Source organism: Cercospora beticola, chromosome 1 (assembly GCF_033473495.1).
Source record: "Cercospora beticola chromosome 1, complete sequence".
NCBI lineage: Eukaryota > Fungi > Ascomycota > Dothideomycetes > Mycosphaerellales > Mycosphaerellaceae > Cercospora > Cercospora beticola.
The window spans coordinates 1,628,127-1,646,270 of NC_088935.1; the positions used below are offsets into that span (position 1 = coordinate 1,628,127).

The 18,144-nt window shown below is 55.0% G+C and overlaps 8 protein-coding genes across 8 annotated transcripts; 3 read left to right on the plus strand and 5 right to left on the minus strand.

The window, feature by feature from the left end:
* Nucleotides 1-263: 263 nt before the first annotated feature.
* On the minus strand, nt 264-1,221 carry RHO25_000631 (uncharacterized protein; the record flags this gene model as incomplete). The annotated part of the gene is made up of 4 exons (XM_023593244.2): nt 264-437; nt 493-836; nt 893-1,073; nt 1,141-1,221. The coding sequence occupies 4 exons, from the start codon at nt 1,219-1,221 to the stop codon at nt 264-266; spliced, it is 780 nt and encodes a 259-aa protein (XP_023459394.1).
* Nucleotides 1,222-1,414: 193 nt separating this feature from the next.
* Nucleotides 1,415-2,173, minus strand: RHO25_000632 (uncharacterized protein; the record flags this gene model as incomplete). The annotated part of the gene is made up of 1 exon (XM_065602033.1): nt 1,415-2,173. The coding sequence occupies one exon, from the start codon at nt 2,171-2,173 to the stop codon at nt 1,415-1,417; it is 759 nt and encodes a 252-aa protein (XP_065458105.1).
* Nucleotides 2,174-3,353: 1,180 nt separating this feature from the next.
* On the minus strand, nt 3,354-4,766 carry RHO25_000633 (uncharacterized protein; the record flags this gene model as incomplete). The annotated part of the gene is made up of 1 exon (XM_023593245.1): nt 3,354-4,766. The coding sequence occupies one exon, from the start codon at nt 4,764-4,766 to the stop codon at nt 3,354-3,356; it is 1,413 nt and encodes a 470-aa protein (XP_023459393.1).
* A 671-nt stretch (nt 4,767-5,437) lies between these two features.
* Nucleotides 5,438-6,013, plus strand: RHO25_000634 (uncharacterized protein; the record flags this gene model as incomplete). Its single annotated transcript, XM_065602034.1, has 2 exons — nt 5,438-5,646; nt 5,707-6,013. 2 exons carry the CDS (start codon nt 5,438-5,440, stop codon nt 6,011-6,013), a joined length of 516 nt encoding a protein of 171 aa, XP_065458106.1.
* Nucleotides 6,014-6,185: 172 nt separating this feature from the next.
* RHO25_000635 (uncharacterized protein) lies at nt 6,186-6,653 on the plus strand (the record flags this gene model as incomplete). Its single annotated transcript, XM_065602035.1, has 2 exons — nt 6,186-6,473; nt 6,534-6,653. 2 exons carry the CDS (start codon nt 6,186-6,188, stop codon nt 6,651-6,653), a joined length of 408 nt encoding a protein of 135 aa, XP_065458107.1.
* Nucleotides 6,654-7,341: 688 nt separating this feature from the next.
* RHO25_000636 (uncharacterized protein) lies at nt 7,342-8,547 on the minus strand (the record flags this gene model as incomplete). Its single annotated transcript, XM_065602036.1, has 2 exons — nt 7,342-7,712; nt 7,764-8,547. 2 exons carry the CDS (start codon nt 8,545-8,547, stop codon nt 7,342-7,344), a joined length of 1,155 nt encoding a protein of 384 aa, XP_065458108.1.
* Nucleotides 8,548-10,013: 1,466 nt separating this feature from the next.
* Nucleotides 10,014-11,861, plus strand: RHO25_000637 (uncharacterized protein; the record flags this gene model as incomplete). Its single annotated transcript, XM_065602037.1, has 1 exon — nt 10,014-11,861. One exon carries the CDS (start codon nt 10,014-10,016, stop codon nt 11,859-11,861), a length of 1,848 nt encoding a protein of 615 aa, XP_065458109.1.
* A 1,450-nt stretch (nt 11,862-13,311) lies between these two features.
* RHO25_000638 (uncharacterized protein) lies at nt 13,312-16,791 on the minus strand (the record flags this gene model as incomplete). Its single annotated transcript, XM_023593249.2, has 1 exon — nt 13,312-16,791. The coding sequence occupies one exon, from the start codon at nt 16,789-16,791 to the stop codon at nt 13,312-13,314; it is 3,480 nt and encodes a 1,159-aa protein (XP_023458265.1).
* Nucleotides 16,792-18,144: the final 1,353 nt, after the last annotated feature.

Consider the following 18,144-nt stretch of genomic DNA (forward strand, 5'->3'; position numbering starts at 1 on the left):
GTTGTTCCATTTGATTGATGGCTACTTCGAAGTAACGCTTAAAATATTATATCGTCAGAATCGTCGACGCATATGCTCAATACAAGACTGCGAGGCAGAAGGCTCGCTCAATGCCCAAGTGTGGTATCATTCCGCAATGCCCCAAACCTCTCGCAAAATGCCCCTGTAAGTCGACTTCGGCTGTATCGTAAAGTCGTAATCAGAGCGCGGATAACGCTCGTCGTCCTCATGTTGATGAAGAAAGAAATCGGTCAGCGATGTGCTTAGAGCGCGAGCATGGCCAAAACACCAGCGGCAAGCATTGGTGCAGCGGTCATCATGGCAGCTCCGTTGCCACTGTCAGTCGCCGACATGACAACGTCGCTGGCGCTGGAGGCGGCAGAGCCGGCAGCATCGGTCACGCTGGATGCAGCAGCGCTTGCGCTTCCCATGGCGTCCTTTTGCAAGTCAGTCTGTGTATTCAGGGGATAATTTCTTGGGGGATCAACTTACGGTTGGAGTCTCAGTAGCACTGACGACGTTGCCAGCGGAGTCGGTGGTCTGGCCATCGCTGTTGGTGCCGGTTGGAGCGGCGCCCGCAGCACCGCCTGAGGCAGTGTCGAAGATGGTGGTGAAACCAGTGGTGGTGACGAAGGTCGAGTCAGAGGCAGAGACCAGAGCAGTCAAGGCAGAAGTGGTGATGGCAGCAGCACCGGCAGCACCGCCCTCCTCGCTGTCGTCGCCATTGCCGGTGGCAGATGGGGTTGCGCCAGAACCGGAAGCAGAGCCGCTGGCACCTCCAGCACCTCCGGCACCGCCTGCACCTCCGTTGGAGTCGTCGCCGCCAGCAAGAGCGCCTGAAAGTTTGTTAGCTGGGGATCGCTGTGGAGGATTGAAATTGAGGAGGACCCACCACCGCAGTACTGGGTACCGTAGGCGATGACCTGCTGAGCAGCAGCAGCGTCACCGCAAGCCTGGTTGGCACAGTCGCGCACACCGAAGCCGAAGTCAGCGTTGCGGCACAAGCAGTCGGCCTGGGCGTCTGGGCAGCCGAGCGATGGAGCCAGCGCCAGCATGTTGTTGATGCATGTTTGCTGTTGTCCTGTCAGCCATTGATCTTCGACGTTGCGCAACGCAGTCGCGTGGAATGGAAGAGCATACCCCACACGATGGCAGCGAGGCGAGGTCCTGAGCGGCGGCAAGGGTGGCGCCAATGGCGAGAACGGTGAAAGCGGCCTTCATGATGCTGGTGGTAGTGATGCTACTGGGATCGATGTGTGGTAGTCGATGTGCGCGGCGACGATGAGATGGATGTGGTTTGCGATCTGAACCAAGAGCAACGTCTGGAGGCGCGTGGAATGCGAACGCTGTGAGCTGGTGGGTGAGGGAGGGAAGGAGTCGTCGGCTCAGGGAACAGCGGTTGGGCGAGCTTTAATCATGGGGAGGCACGGGCACGCCTCTGCTGCTGCAGTGACTGCACTTCGCGCTTGCCCACGATCGCTTCACATGTCCCGGCTTGTGACGCACGATGCGCCTGGAACACGCCCATCTCGCGTTCGCGCTCCGCCGCCATATCGGTGGGACAGCGATCGTGGCCGTTGCCTGCGAGTCGGTTGCCCCGTACGAGCAGCGTTGTGAAGCTTCCCATATTGGTCGCAAAGTCTAATCCAACTTCGCGCGATGCCGCGCCAGGTTCCTGCAGCGCGGTCAGTAGCGTGGGGCTGGTGTTTCGCGCTGGAGCCAGCGTGCGTTCTGTCCTCGCCGCCTCTGATAGGCGCGTCGCTTGATAACCATGTCGAATTGCAGCGCCGGCCCAGCGCAAACTGAGCACCATGACTTCACTTTGCGCAGACCGCTTCTGCGTTGGCAAACATGTTTCTCGTCGCTCCCGAACGGCGACTGTTCTGCGCTGCGCAAACGGCGGGCAGCTCATCGGCGCGTCGCAATCTTGCGGCCGAGGCATGACTTCCAGATGGCAACGGCCGGCGTGTGGCGCGAGCCCTGCTGCTGCTGCTGCTTGCTTGCTCCCTGCTGCCGTCGTTTCGCGCACACTACTCAGGCGCGAACGACACCGCGCTGCGACAAGATGCCCGACTATTGATCTCGCTACTCCTCCCCTATGGTTGGACGTCGGGAAGTGAGCCAAGGACGGCTCCTGCCCGCTGTGGCGCGCTGTCGACACTATGTACAACATCTAATCTCCCACTGTTTGAAGGCATTCCCGCAACCTAACCCCTTCGTTGGCGCCGCAGTACTCCCAGTGCTGTGTGCACAGCATGAGGTGCCACGAGTGATTCCAGTTCAGCGCGCAATCAAGATCGATGAACAATGCAATCGTCCGTGTAAATGCAGCTGTGACGATGAAGCTCTTCTCCGTTGCCAGGGCACGAGCCGTGCTGTGCCACTGAACTACCAGCCACCCCGCAAGTGACGACCGCGCCGAGGATCCACCGATGCATCATCGAACCGCAAAACTTGGCATTCTGCGACTCTGCGCAAAGACATGATCAGCAACACAGGATCGATATCGACCGCAAGCTTCAGGCCGTCTTTCGATAGATGACCTGCACGTCACGACAGCGCACCGACAAAGCCAGCCCACTGCACTCTTTCCAAACGCTCATGTGTCACCGCTGCCGAACGTGGCAATGACGATGACCTATGCGCGGTGGGCCCGATGACAGATGTAACTTGGCTATTGACAGATACTGATCAGAGCGCGATGGGGGCATTCAGATCCTACACTTTGCGCATAGTGGCCTGTTCTGGAGCGACTTGACTTATGCAGTAATGTTCGCTTGCAGGGCAGAAGATCATCTGGACCACACTTCCACTTCATCAGTGGTACCATTGGAAGCCGGACCCTTTGACAATCTATCCACCGTGATTGTTTGGGACATTGCTCTTTCACGCCCAACATTCGGTCAACGTTTTGTGCGACAACCACTCCACGTTACATAACGATCTTCGAATGCAGGGCGCAACGATCTCCCCACAAACTGCTTGAGAACAGTTGTTACGATGACAGTTATGGAGACGGTGTCACCAGTCTGAGACATTTCACACCAGGCGCGTGCTCTCCGGCAATTGAGGCAAACGCCTGTTCCGGGTATTGGTATGAAAGCGACAGATGCAGTCTGTGAGCTAAATCGACGACGCCAGACTGCAATCGTCACGCATTAACATGATCCCATTGTGCAGTGCTTGATCGACTGCAAGACCAAACTGTTACGGTATGCAATGTCATGCCACGATGGAAAGACAATCCACGACCTCTCGTCAGGTCAAATTGCGCGATGCACTAATCGCTCGCTAGGAGGAGTCCTATGTTACGATACAAATACTACCTAACTTGCTTGCATCAAGCACATCATCTAGCCTGATGGCCTTCGCTCCAGTCCGATGAGACCAAGACCAGTTCGCGGGATTTGCAGCAAGTAAAGCAGTCCATCATTGTCCGCTCCGTTGCATCGCAAAGCATTGCAGCCTTCGGCTGCATGGGGCCCGACTCCAAGGTAGCTACCCACAGCTGCATCCAGGGGTACCAGGAAGGGCTGGGTGTCAACATTGTTGTCCGCGGGGCGATTATAAGGACCCGAATTCTGGATCGTCGCTCGCACGTCGGCAGGCATGTCGGTCACCGCAGCCATCAGGCGGCGGAAGAACTCATGTTCGCCAGGACCTCCGGCATTGCCAGGGAACGCGCCGTGTAAGTCCAGGTTCAGGGCACCTGGAATTGTATCAAGCTCTTGATAACCCGCTCGACTCACAACCATGTCAAGACTAGGAATGACAAACGTGTTGGTCCCGAGACCTAGGCTGTAGAACATATCAGAAGGCGCGCTTTGGACCCAAGCTTCACCTGGATACAGCCTCCTGGTGAGATAGTCCGTATTGACTTGTTGCTCGCCAGATTTGCAGCTGTTGAGCCAGGCGTAGACACCAAACCCGCAGTTCGCGGTGGTGCCCTGCCTCATCTGGCGGATGAAGTCGGCGGGCACAATCTGACGACCGCCAAAAGCTCCCTCGTTGAGCATCAGTAAGCCAAGGCGCCCGTACTCCAGTGGCCTAAGCCATAGTCCGGAGTATCCTGTGGTGTCACCAGCGCGATCTTTTTGCCAAAAATAAGCTGAGCGTGGAATTCCCAGCTTGTTGAACAGCTCCGTCTGAGCAAAATCCTGGAAATCTACGTTGGTGCCCGTGTTGAGCTGGACCTGGCGTTCCAAGATAGGAGTAACCACCGAAGGGGTAATCTCATCGAACTCGTAATACTCTCCAGCAGGTCGGAGTAGCTCTGTGGAGAAGTATTCGCGATAGCGAGAAATATCGGCGAAGAGATTGAGTCCCGTGACGTGGTTGACTCTCTGGCCGGCGACCAAGTTCATGAAGTTTCGCAGAGTTCGATTCCTGTGAGCAGCATCCCCCAAGCCAGGCTCGACATATTGATCGATGGGCGCATCAATATCGACCCAACCTCGACCTGCCACAATTCCGGCCAGCAAGGCGATAACGGTCTTGGTCTGGCCCGCGTTGAGTTCTGGTACTCTTTCGAGGAGAGGATCGCGCAGTCCTGAGCCAACAAGACAGCCGTGTCGGAAGACTTTGATCGAAGACGATCCCATGACCGAGGCGTAGTTCAACGCATCTTGCAGTTTCGCAGAGTCAAAGCCTTGACTGCTTGGTGAAGCCTGAGCATATTCATTTTGTGGTAGTGTATTGCATCTCTGACTCCGCACAGCTTGCGCCCAACCCAGCACGCAGACCAAAATCTGGCCGATGGGAGACATCGCGACGGCTATGGTGTTGACGAACACTCCGAGCGCAACGTTCTACTACATATTAACTACCACACCGCGCTATATCTTTTCCACAACCAGCCAAGGAGCGGGGCTCAGGACGCTATTTGCCAGAACGAAAGATCGGCTCACCCAAAAAGAAGAAAGTTGTAGTAGTTACAGTTCCTGATCAACTCGATTCGCGGATTTGCGACGGTTATAGCGACTTTTGGTGCTGATCGGCATGAGGCGCGAGCTACGACGCACTACCCAATCTACAAGGAGATGTATTGCAAATCGATAGGAATGACGGCGATGGCGCTCAATAATAATGTCGCCCAGCCTATCGATTGACCGGTGATGCATCCCTCACACTCTCATGACAAAGAGGGATTGTGTTGCGCAAAGAGCACAAGCTGAGTCTTGTTACCCATCCAGCACGAGCGAACTTGCCACCAAACTTCTACGCAAGTAATGATCACTAGCGCTCACGGATCTTGCCAGGTGCATTGACAGAACCTCCAGGACGACGAATGTAGCGCTGATCGGCCAAGTCGTCCTTGATGCCGCTATTCCCACCGACCCCTCGCATGCTCTAACACCAGTATAATCTGATATTCAGCCAGCTCAAACGCTTCGGCTCTGGACTCTACTTTCACAAGAGAGAAGGAAGTATTGCAACAATGCTCCACATCCTTTCATACCTGCTTCTGAGTGCCACAGTAGTCCTCGGAGGTCCTCTCGCAGAACCACAAAGATCTAATGGTCCTTGTACTCCAGAACGTTGCATTGCCGGTACTGCTCAGCTCGTGAAAACCATCGAATCGCATTCAATAGCAGATGCTGCGAAGATTCCACTAGCTCTTCTCTCAAGCAGAACCGCGTTTCTCAAGTGAGTCCCAAATATTCCCCTCCTACTAGCCTCGTCATCTAACTAGATCTCCTCCCTCAGAGACACCGAACTAGGCCCAGAGTCAACTATCCCTGTCTCTCTCGGAGTCACCGGCGCCGGCGTTCGAGCCGTTCTTGTGTCAGCTGCAACAGCCATCAATGCCAGAGTTCTCAATGCACGATATTCAGTCAACGCGAACGGCTCGGTCACAGCAGACTTCATCCAGCCGGACGAGCCGGTGCTGAGATGTCTTGTTGTCAAGGAGATTCACGATTATGATCTTGAGACGTGCGAAATTATTAGAAGTAATGTTTATGGATTCGGGAAGATTATTACACGAGGGCCGAATGATGTGTTTTGCGAGTGATTGGGCGCTGCTTTGATATACAGACGAAGTAGCCAAAAAGGCGTGCAATTCGTAGAATAAATCCGCCAAAGTCCCACTTTTCCGTCCCAAAATAGCTAGTTCCAGTTTCCATCGACCCTCAAGTTCTCACGTCGTCTCGAACCTGCAGCGATCCCCCACTCATGCACGAATAATGCCCTCCTCCGACTACTCCTCCGCCATAGGCGGTGGGCTCAAGCTCAAAGGCTCCTCATCCGGAATCGACAAATCGAAAAAGAAAAAGAAGAAATCCTCAAAACCCAACACCGAAGCAGACAACAACGAGAAGACAGCAACCAAAGACTCCGAAACCTCACAATCCGCCCTCCAAAAAGCCCTCGCAGACACCGACGATACCTCCAAATCCCCCGACGCGACAGAAATCACCACGTACGGTAAGACGGAAGCGCAACGGAGATATGAAGAGCGGAGGAAGAAAAGAGTACGTTCTACATCTCGCATGGTGCATAAATGGAGAAGACGCATAACTGACACATTTTAGCTCGAGGAACGACTCCAACGCGAAGGCGTCAAAACGCACAAAGAGCGCGTGCAAGAATTGAACAAATACCTCTCGACACTCTCCGAGCACAACGACATGCCACGAATCGGACCGGGCTAAGACGAATGATGGGACCAAGAAAGAGGAGAATGCGATCATCGTGGGTTAGTACGTGTTGGAAATGGCAGCAGGTAAAAGAGATACGCTCAAAGAGGCAATGCTGCAGGACGTACGCGAAAGCGAGACAAAGTTGGTATTCGAATGCTCAGGCACTGGACCTACACGTATGTGCTGAGATGACGAGGAGCTCAGACACGCATGGTGGAGAAGGAACATGCTCACCACCTGGAAAACCCCCGGCAGTCCGCATCACAGCACTCGTGGACGTTTCCCGAGCAACACTCCTCTGGTCAACGTGCCACTTTCACCAGAGAAATGCCGCCATGCACGCGACAGCTCACATTAGCTCACAGAACGCGGGAACGAGAAGATTATTGGCAAGCTCAGCGGGTCCATCAAGCAGATATGTACGTTGCCCTTTTCATCACAACCGCGCATCGCTCATTACAACCTCGAACCCAGGAACCAAAATTTACCTCGTTTGTTGTATGCTGTGCTTGGTACATCTGTCCAGATGCCATCATTATCGACAAAGGGAAACAAGGCTGATTATGAGCAGTTTTGGGCTCGCCTGTCTTTTACTTCGCACCCGCGACGCGTTCTTTCCATTCCATCAGAAGACTCTCAACTCAGACGACGCTATGCTTGCCCCATCATGCTTTGACGCGTCCTGGTAGTGACGCGACTCCTAGTCGGACCTGACACTGTAGGTGCGGTCGACATGGATGTAGCCCGGCCCGTTTCCCAGCTCCACGTCCACGCTGGTGCCATCCTGGTGAATCACTTTCTTCGGAGAGTCGTCACCGATCAAAGTATCATCACACACAAGCGCCTTCTCGCTCTGTGAGCGTTCGTTGTCTGCAGTGTGACCCGGTGTACGTGGTCCGAGAGCGATGTCGCGATTGCGCTTGACTTGGTGTGGCGCGGCAATGTTGATGTTGTTCGTGTTGGTGGCGGCCCACATGCTGGAAAGTGGGAGGAAGGTACCGACAACTACGGGCATCAAGGTGTAGATCTGTGATGCGCCGTATACGAAGTATGTGAGAATGCCGAAGATCGCTGTATGCAGGTCAGTATCTGTTACGGAAGCAGTCAATTGGCGGCACTCACCTGGTATGCACATGGTCTGACAGCCCATGACGAAGATGATTTGCATCGGCCCAAACTGCTTCATGCCCATGGAGCGGCGCTGCCAGATAGCGTGTCCGAGCTTGGCGATGAAGACGGCGCTGAAGAAGATGATGCTGGCAATGATGCAGATGTTCGAAGCTGAAGCCATGGCATCGATCAGGGCCCATTCTGCGTCGGTCTTACCGGCGACCTTCACGATGCCAAGTCTAGCGTTGACGACCATAGTCGCAAAGCGAACAGCGCATACTGCTACCGCGACAAATGTGGTCACTGCTGTTACGACCAGTCGCCAACGTGTCTTGAGCGTCACACAGACAATTCGAACTTGGAACAGAAGCGAGAGCTCGAGACCAAGAACGACCAGGAAGTTGACGACTTCGGCAGCCACAGAGAGTCGAATCCAGCCATCGATGTCGTGGTAGTAGCTAACGACCCAGTTGTAGAAGTTGTAGAAGGGACCGTGAAGTGCAATGCTCATCATGATGGCACGTATGAGCAGGAGCACCAAGCAGCCAAGATTGAGAAAGAAGATGATGCTGCGACGCTTCTCCGGTCTGGTCATGATGGCGAGGATCAGCATCAGGATTGCCGAAATGCCAAGCTGGACGCCATAGATGATACCCGTGTCGACCGTGGTGTCTTGAAGTCGGAAGATGTGCTCCATGTGGACGGCGATATCGGTCGTTCCATCTGGCATCATAATGGTGAAGACCTGGCGGTATGGATCGAACGTGGCATTCGGTGACAGGCCAGCGAGCTCCATGATTGCTGTTTGCTGGTGCTTTGTTCAGTGCCGGGATGGATGCGCAGAGAAGCTGCAGTTTGCTGGAGGCAACTTGAAAGCCAGATAAAGAAGAACGTGGTTGCGCGATGGGAAAAGTGGTATATTCTCGTTCAGCTTGGGCCACGCGTTCGTTCTGTGATGAAAGAGCGAGAAACAGGAGCCGTTGCGCTGGAACAGAGGAGTTCTTGTATCTTCTCGAACGATTGAGCCTGAGACAATACGTTGTTGGCGGCGGGTATGCCTTGGCTTGCAATTGTTCAGTGCTGCGCTCCACTCACTGCGGGAGGTGAACGCGGCACAATACCACGTCGAAGTGGCCGACGCCCGCTCAACGCCAATCCGAGGAAAGTGGAATGAGGTGTCCAGAAGACTGAGGTGTTGAGATGGAAGCTGCCGGGAGGTGTGAGAGGCAGCTCCGTGAAAGCGCCTTCTTGCCGCACGCCTAGGCAGTTCCTAGACCACCTTCCAGTCCAACGGCAGCCGTTGCAACATGCAGACGCAGATCGCTACTGCAGCTCGTGTAGCGAGAAGAGCGATAGCAGGTCGGCAGGCGGTGCATGTTTGAGCCCGGAAGCATCTGAAGAGGTGCAGGAGCGACATGCTGCGAGGTCTCAGAGAAAGAACAATATGAAGGGGCACGGACCAGCATTGACCAGCTCATGATATCTCGAACATCACTTCGGGCCAGCGTACCGATATGGCAGCTTCCAAATAGCTGTTCTCATGGCTTCATCACTTGAGAAAATGTGGAAATGTCGAGGGCGCTCGATGCGCGCCTCGTGCTTTCCTTCACTTGCAGCCGTTAAGTCTTGGCGCGTCGCTCACGCGTCTCAGGCACCAGCTGCGGCAAACGCAGGCGCACTACTTCAACACTCCCATGCAGAGATGTCTTCGCCATGGCAGAGCCGGCACTAGTGCTGCGGTGCATGTACGGAACCCTCCTTTCACAGCCTGATATTGTCACCCTTTCGTTGCACGACGACCCCACCGTTTTCACATACACGCAGATTTGTTACAGAAACGGTGCCATCACTCTTCGGGAGCAGACAGAGATCAACCGGACTGCAGGCGACGTGGCCGCACGCCTCACTGAGTCGTGCACAATCTGCTTCACTTCACTTGACTAACTGCAGCAGAGGTCCGCGGCCCAATCATTCAACTCGAGTCTTACGTTCAGGACACCACGATCGAGCTCCCGCCTTCGAAGTACCGCTCAATCGACTGGGATCACAGTCAGCTGCCTCTTGCCCAGAGCACAGCGCAGCACCGCATGTTGGCCTTGCGGCTTCACGCGCAATCGATGTAATGACGTGCTCACCTCGACAGGCGAATCCATACTCCTGAGCCCAGGCCACACGATCGACCTCAGATTACTCAACGTGAAGATCGAGATTGCGCTGTCACGTCAACACGACCAGAATCCAAGTCCCCGGCGTTCTGACACGATGGCAACTCCCAGCACCAAGCCTCCCGCTAAGTACGAGTATTTCGCGCGAGACAGCGAGACCGATTCAGACGGCGACGATCTGAACGCGCCGCACGTCCGATTGGAGAAGAGAGCAACTTCGAAGGACACGTCGCCGTCAACCGCAGTCGACCGCCGTGACGGAGCAGATAGTTCTTTCCACACGCAAGCGACACAACCACTTGAAACTCCGGTCGATGCCACACGCAGCAACAGTACTACGTTGCACTCTCCAGGACTTCCAGTAGATGACGAGGCTTTTGGTCTGAACGAGCAGCGCGAGGTTGGGGAGCCTCAAGATAACGACGCAGAAGACGGCACGCCTTCTATTGCACCTGAGGTAGCCTCGCGTGGTCTCAAGCGCAAGTTGACGGCTCGAGCAGACCAGTACGAGTTCCCAGGAGATGCAGACTCTGATGCCCAAGCGAGACGAAATCGAACCAAATTGCCGAAAGCTGCTAGGGACAGTGAGGATGATGGCGAGGACACATCGAGCGCCCCGCCTACTGCTACCAAGAAGCTCGACGCGGTTTTCGAAGCTGTGCGAACTGCGAACGGTGAGCCCAACGAGTCTAAAGTGCCCGCGCCCAGCCCAACGCAATCCTCGCGACAGTCAGCGGGGACTCAGACATCTACAGAGCATCATGAAGATGCAGAAGAGGTGGAGATGGCCGATGCCGAAGATGAAGCTGAAGCTGCCACTGTCTCACCACCTTTCACTACAGCAAAGAAGGGTGGCAGACCACCGAAAGCTGCATTGATGGATAACGGGGAGCCAGACGATGATGAGGAGAGCACGGACGCTGGCGACGACGAGATCGCTCCTGCCGTGCAATCCGACCAGCCCCTCAAGAAGCGTGGTAGGGGCAGGCCACCGAAAGCCTCCCGCGTCAACGGGGAGCCAGACGATGATGAGGAGAGCACGGACGCTGGCGACGACGAGATCGCTCCTGCCGTGCAATCCGACCAGCCCCTCAAGAAGCGTGGTAGGGGCAGGCCACCGAAAGCCTCCCGCGTCAACGGTCCTGACGCACCTACTTCTGCTGCAGCCGGCAAGAGGAAGACGAAGCCGAGAAAATCGTTGCGCTCCACCACGACTGCTGCAACGCCAGCTAAGCAAGTCTTACGGAGACAAACAGCCACGCCATCTGCTACAGTGCGCAGAACACCCAAAATTCTGCTCAGTGCTAGCGGTTTGCCACCAGCTGCCAAAGCGTGGATGACCAGAAACAAGATCAAGAGTGTTGATGAGACGCCAAGCAAGGGAACAAACTACGTCTGCGTAACAAGGGACAAGGCTCTGCCGAGGACTCTCAAGGTTCTGCAGTCACTGGTAGCAGGAAAGACCGTAGTTGGTGACTCGTGGATCAACGATTCGCGCAAGGAAGGCGAATTGCTAGACGCAGATGACTACCTCCATGCTGACCTGAAGGATATCGAAGCGGATCCTGCGACCCGGCGCTCGCTCTTCGCCCAGAAGACTTTGTTCTTCACCGTGAAAGCCGCCACTTTCTACGAAGACTGGGACAAATTGGTCGAACTTGCCAACGAAGCTGGAGCAGCCGAGATCCTGAAAGGCAATGCGAACAAAGGCCATGCAACGACACCGAAGGAAAGTGTCATCTTCTTTGGCGAGAACAATGCTACAGACGACGATGCCGAGGACCTGATCAAGACACACGGTCGCGTGGTGTACGACAAGACCGCGTTCGCGCAGTGGATCATCAACGCCGAGGTCGACCTGGATGACAGTGAGTACGTTTTGACCTCGCCGCTTCAGGGAAGCCAGGCCAAGAATGGAGGAGCAGGCAAGAAAGCGAAGAAGTGAATGCCGAAAGACTGCTGCTGTTTGCGCCAAAGCCCCTCTTGCACAAAAGCATCCTGTACGAGCATATCGTTATCACGCACGGTCGCAGCTCTTGGCCCTGCCAGAACACGAGATTTGCCGACGACGGTTTCGCACCTTCGTATCCGTGTCGAGACTGAGAAGGAGTTGCGTTGGCCTTGCTGCTCGGAACGCGTGACCAACTAGCTAATGTACCCGCACTTTATCTGTTAGCTCTCAATGGAACTCTATGAATAGAAAACAACCCCCACTAGTATGTCTGCACGGAGAAGTAGGCTCTGAATCCTTCACTACTGCAGCTCTGACCTCATACCCGCCCACGAAATCCATTCTTTGCACTCGGCGTATCGTTTTCTCAACCGCAAGAAAGCGATGTGATTGTGCGTGCATTCTGTCCGTATCCGCCCGAAGCATGGAACATGCAATCCATAGTTCAGATGTGACGTGTCGCGATGTGGGGTGACAATGATGGCATAGCATAGCATAGAATCGCGATCATCTTTGCAGAAGGAAGACACAGATGGAATAGAATGAGGAAATGAGTCACCGGAAAACCATGTCATCCAAGAAGAAATCTTCATGAAATTACAAAGAGTCTCTCTCGTAGCCATTGAGTGAGCGGCAGAAGGGAAGACCCAAGGCGCTGATAGTACCTCAAGCCAAATTCCCCCAACTGTCCGCCCTCAAGGCCTGATCTAAAAGTGGAAAAGCGAATGTCGACCTCCTATGCTTCACTTTCCTCTCCTTTCCAGAAGTTCTATTCTATTTCCTTCATGTCTCCAACCCGAATGAAAAACAACAAAAGGTGGTAGTCTCTTGGCGCGCCCTCCGCAATTGCAACTTGCGGCAAAAGGGTTCGTGATACAATTACAGCAACGCGTGCCTCCTTTCCCTCCTTGAGACCAGCGCAAAGAGGTGGCGCAGCGAAGTGCAGAAGTTGTTTGGAAGAACGGAAAAACAACAGAAAACGTAAATGATGCAGAGATCATTCTTGAAGAGCGCAGCCCTTGTGCGGTGTCGTTTCTTGTTCTTGTAGTGCCAAGTTGTACATCTTTCAGAAGGAGAAGACAAACAACAAATGAAAAACCAAAAAACACAACTTGGGCGTCTGAGTCGTCATCGCCTTGCATTCTTTCCCTTCTTTTTCTTGCGGAGAGTTCGATAGCCAGCCGAACAGAGGATCCAAGTGCGAAGAAGGTGCAAGAAGGGAGAGAAACGCCAGACGTGGAGAATGCGCGGATGATGAGCCCTGCAAATGCAATTGCGAAGTGGGGTATAAGACTGTATTCTTTCTCAACTCAATGTAGCCGCCCATGGAACAACAGCATGCCAGCTGTGTTTGCCGAATTATGCCCGTGGAACGCCGAATATGTGAATGTGGTACGGGTATCGTGAATGCGCGCAGAATTAAAAAGTGTCAAACGTGCTTTGATCATTGCAAGGACTCGCGGTCCATGCTGGAAGTTCGGGACAAAGGTCCCGCAACTTCGCTGGAGGCGTCTTTTCGACGTTGTGACGAAGCTCGACTGAAAATGCGACGTGGCCAGGCGCCTCGGGACGAGTCGAATCGAGGCGAAGCTGTGGGGTCCACAATGCCGTAGTACAAGCTTTCGTCATCTTGTTGCTGAATTGCAACTGGAGCCTCCGTCTTGATCTTGACGAAGAGCTTCGCGTCGCGGTACTGCTCTCCTTGAGGGTTGAAGAGTGGAAGGTGTCGGTAGCCTTGCTGTAGACTACTGAGCTTAGCTGTATATGCAGCAAGGAGCACGCCGTTGGAGCCCGACTTTTTGCCTTGTGGAGCATTCCACACGGTCCATCGGACGAAGACGAGGCCGGGAAATTTCGTCTCGACCGAAGTCGTGATGTTCTGGTGGTACTGCGGGTCAAAGCCATTGCCTTCGACAATTCTTGTCCGGCTGCGGCTCGGTAGCGGCCTCTCGGTAGGCAGCTCTGGTACTGACGCGTCATTGATGCCATCCGACTTGGTTATCACGCGCTCCTTATCTTCCGCGTAGAACATCTCGAATTCGATGTAGGGGTTCATGCCGGCTCCCGAGCTTTGATTGCGTGGGCGGGGCAAGCGTTGCGCGGAGATGATGTCGACACTCAATTTGACGCACTTCTTGCCCCTCTTCTCGTGGTCCTTGGGACCTTGGTCAACAGCGTCGAAGATGGGCTGATGCTTGGCATGTCGGAGCTCGTCCGGCTTGAGAACATATCCCAAGCGATCCAAACCACCGGCGAACATGGCCTCGTTGATCTGTTGAGGAACATCGTAAGTCTGCCAATTGAGAGCAGCCATTTGTCCTCCTCGGCGCCAAACCGACAATGGGTTGAAGTTGGAAGAATCCACGCGCTTGGCAGCCGGGTAAACGCGCAAAAGGTGCCTGACGTTGTGCTTCTCCAAGAGAGCTTTGTTGTCCGTCTTCTTCGTGCATAGATCGTCGAATGTGTTCTCGTTGAAGGAATAGATGTGGTTGTAGGTTTTGCCGGCGGGCGTCTGGAAGCCAGCACCAAATTTGATGCCCTGCGCGTACACACCCAGCTTGCCAAGCTCGTGGATGATGCGAGTCTTGTTGCCCCGTCGCTTCGCCCTGTCCACGGGCTGACGAACTTCGTCGCTGTCGTCTGCAGAACTGCTAGGAGTGATGACTCCGGATGGAATCGATCCTCGGGGCGTGAAAACGCCATTGACTTCAGACGGACTCGTCGCCGAAGAACCGGAAACCAGCGGGGACGATGTTGTGCTGGAAGTCTCTGTAGACGGCGCGCGGCCGAAAGTCTGCGTGAGACTCCGTGCTCTGCTGCGACCAGTGGGAGCTTCCGAAAGCGACTGCAGTTGCTCTATTTCCGCCGATGCTTTCACCTTGATCAAGATCCTGTTGCGCAGCTCCTCTGGTGAAGGCAGGCTGACAGTGTTGTTCGAGATTGGCTCAGTGACCATCATGGTGCCGAAGTACTTGCGCATCAGCTCCACCATGACAAGCTGTTGTTCGGGGTTGCAGTGCACTTCGAGAGAGACGACCAATGGGTATGGCGAGCTGTGGAAGGCATATTTTGCAACGACCGACACGCAGTCTTCGAATGGAATCTTGCTGGTCATTGTCCGTCCGTGGGTCACGATGGGTCGACCATCATCGCCGTCCCAACAATCAATCTCGACGCAGCGACAGCCTTTGACCAGCGCAGAGATGTAGCCTTCAACGCTCGATGTGCCAGCAACTTGTCGCCCGAGCAGATAGGTGTTGTGTGAGCTCGAGATGAAATATTCATTCAGCGGTCTGTCCAGAAAGGGTTCACCGCCGAGTGGTGCAAGAGGAGATGTGAATGATGAGGTCAAGAACGTCTGGAAGCTCTGAGTTGTCCACACCTTTTGGTACAGCTGTGGGGCAGCATCAGGTAGGGTTGGACGGTTGTTTCCAGGTCGTGCAAACCTTTGGAAGACAGCTTCCCAGTAAGCACGATCCTTGTCAACATCAGCCTTTTGCTCGTAGCGCATGAATTCCAAGAAGGTTTCTAGAACCATGTCGTGGTCGGTGCCAAGCTGCCAATTTTTGAAGATGTGGGTGACATCCTTTCGCTCCCGGAAGGACTGGAGAAAATCTTTGTACTGGTCATAGGTGAGTGCTGCATGTTCATCACGACCGATCGCCTTGAAGTGTGTCTTGACTGCAGATTCGGAGCAGTTGATCTCCAACGACCGGCACAAAGCCATGGCATCTGCAAGAGTCAATCGCTCTTCTTGAGTGACGTCTTTCTGGCTCATGACCTGCTTCCAAGCCAAGGCCATCCCTTTCTCTGCCTTCTCCGGATTTGAGGATAATGCGTTCATGACCTCTATGCGCTGCCGCGTCACGATGTTGAGCGCATTGGTCCACAGTTTCATGATGTAGTGGTCCGGCATCACGATATGCATGGTTTTGATGCTACGGCCTTTGGATCGTTCTGCCACAGCATAGACGATAGTGACAAGTAGGTCTTCCTGGTCTGCAGGGACCTTGATATCGTCTCGAGCGTTCCGAGACTCCTCGCCAACGCGCATCTCTCTGACATCGTCAATGAAGAAGGATTTGTCGGGTCGCTTGCCGTGCCAGCACACTCTCGCTGAGCTTGAGTCAAGTCGCAATTGAATTCGCTTTCTGCTGCGCCGCGTGTGCTTCCAGACCCAAGTGCCCTTTTCCAGGATTGCAGAGGATGATGGCGCGATCCCACCCACGAATGTGCTGCCCGTACCGTGCGACACAAGGGTAGGACGCCCGACGTTGATTCCAAGTGCATTGCTCCGATCCTTGACGTAGGGAGGGCACTCGTCCATATCATCCAGGTTGCTGTCCAGCTCCAGGTCCGACACATCTTGAAAATCCGAAGCTCCATTGCTGTCACTGCGACGACGGACTAGCAGGGGTCCAGCGCTTTGGTCCCGCATACGAAGCGAATGCGTGGTGGATGCGCGGCGTCTAAGCTTGTTCGAAGCGCCTCGAGACAACCTCCGAAAGAGACCATCGCCTCGACCAGTCGCAGACATGGCCTCCGCCATCGCTCCAGGATGTCCTACGCGGGTATGTGGCGAAGGCGAGCGCTCTGAAAATGCACGATCTGACATCGCCCTCCGTGGAACCGAGGAGGGAGAAGGATATGTCTGAGGAGACATTCTGCTCTCAGCCAAAGAGTCTTGAGATACGTTGCGATACGATTTGACTGAGTAGATGTGATGCAGAGAGCTGCTCCGACTCGGGACAGACGAAGCAGTCATGCCAGCTGAAGAGGGAGTAATGGTCAAGGCTATAGCTGTATTGATTCTCGCCGGCTGAGAATGCGAAGGAGTAGCGTGCGCCTTAGGGAGGGATCCAGGACCAGCAGCAGTGCGTGCCGAGAAGGCATCTTGGCTGCGAGTGCCGGAGGAGAGGTTCATGGCTGTTACAGGTAGGTGATGGAGTGGGTTATTCGAGTCGACAATGCCTGCTCATGGTGACCAGCGATAGAGAGCGTCGCCAAACGATATGCTGTCACACCAGAGAGCACAGCCGGTGAGTCGAGACGGGATTGCGCAGCGGGAGACAGTCGTCCTGGCAAGATGGCGCCAAGTTTGATGGAATCCCAACCCAGGAGCGCTCAATGGGGGCCGAGTCTGCGGGTAGCACCGAGGAGGCGAGGGCGCGCTGACTTTCTGGACGGGTTCCAAGGCAATTGATTGCGATGAGGAGTCGTTGAGTGCGCACAGCGCGGTAGGTCCGGCCTGGTGGTATAGTCGTGCTTGCCTGAGAAGGATTGCGGAGCGGCGTGCTGTATCTGTCGCTTGCTGCAACCAGGCAGGAAGACGACAGGGCTCGGCACAGTCTGCGGTGCACTGCGCCGCAGGCCAGCAGGAGTATGCAGGGCTGATTGCAATGGGAATGAATCCGCAGCAGTATGTGGGGGTGCTTTAAGTTCGGATCAGAGCGTGGTGCGCAGGAATGAGGTGCGCGCGCAGCAGGAGCAGCAGCAGCGTGCCTGTGTCAGAGCGGTCGTGTAACGGCAGCTGTCGAAAAGTGTTGTCCTCTCTGGCGGTGGGAGTGGCGCGCTGCTGTCGCTGGGTCGCGTCCTGGCGCCCGGGGTCTATGTGTAGCGGCGGAGGTGAGAAGGAATGACTGAGGTGAGGTTGGCGAGGATGGAAAAGCGGTCGGTGATGTGTGAATCGTTGCGTTCAGACAGTGAGCAAGCACGCAGCACGAGAAAGCTAGCGAGCGGCACTAACTAGCCAGCTTGCCAGGCCCAAGGCTCAAGGGCCACCAAAACTGCTTCCTCCCTGACCCTGGAGATCGTCGCCAGAAGGCTGAGAAAACCTTGTGCTCCGTCGAATCGTGTGCAGCCAAAACGTCGCTGCAGATCCACGGCGGATGCTGGTCGGTCTGGCAGGCGGGCAGGCTGGTGATGCGGCGGTGCGCGTGCCTGTCGGAGTCTCAGCGCAAGGAATCGCGCGGATCTGTTGCATGTGCATCACCGCGCAGCACGACACCACGCCAGCCAGCAGAAGCTCCGCCAGCGCTGACAAGGCACGCTCCATTATTCACCCCGAATCTCATCAGGCACGGTGCAGGAAGCAGGAGCGCTCCCGACCCGGTTGCGTTGACATCATCCCGCAGCGCGCCCCAACAAACTGCCTTTCATCTTGGGTGCAAGTGCCGATGGCACTGCGTGAACACGGTTTCGTTCGTGTCTCAGCGCTGCGCTGCGCGCTGGCGCGTTTCGGCCGTGAGCGCTTGCTGCTGCTGCTGCCACTGCTGCT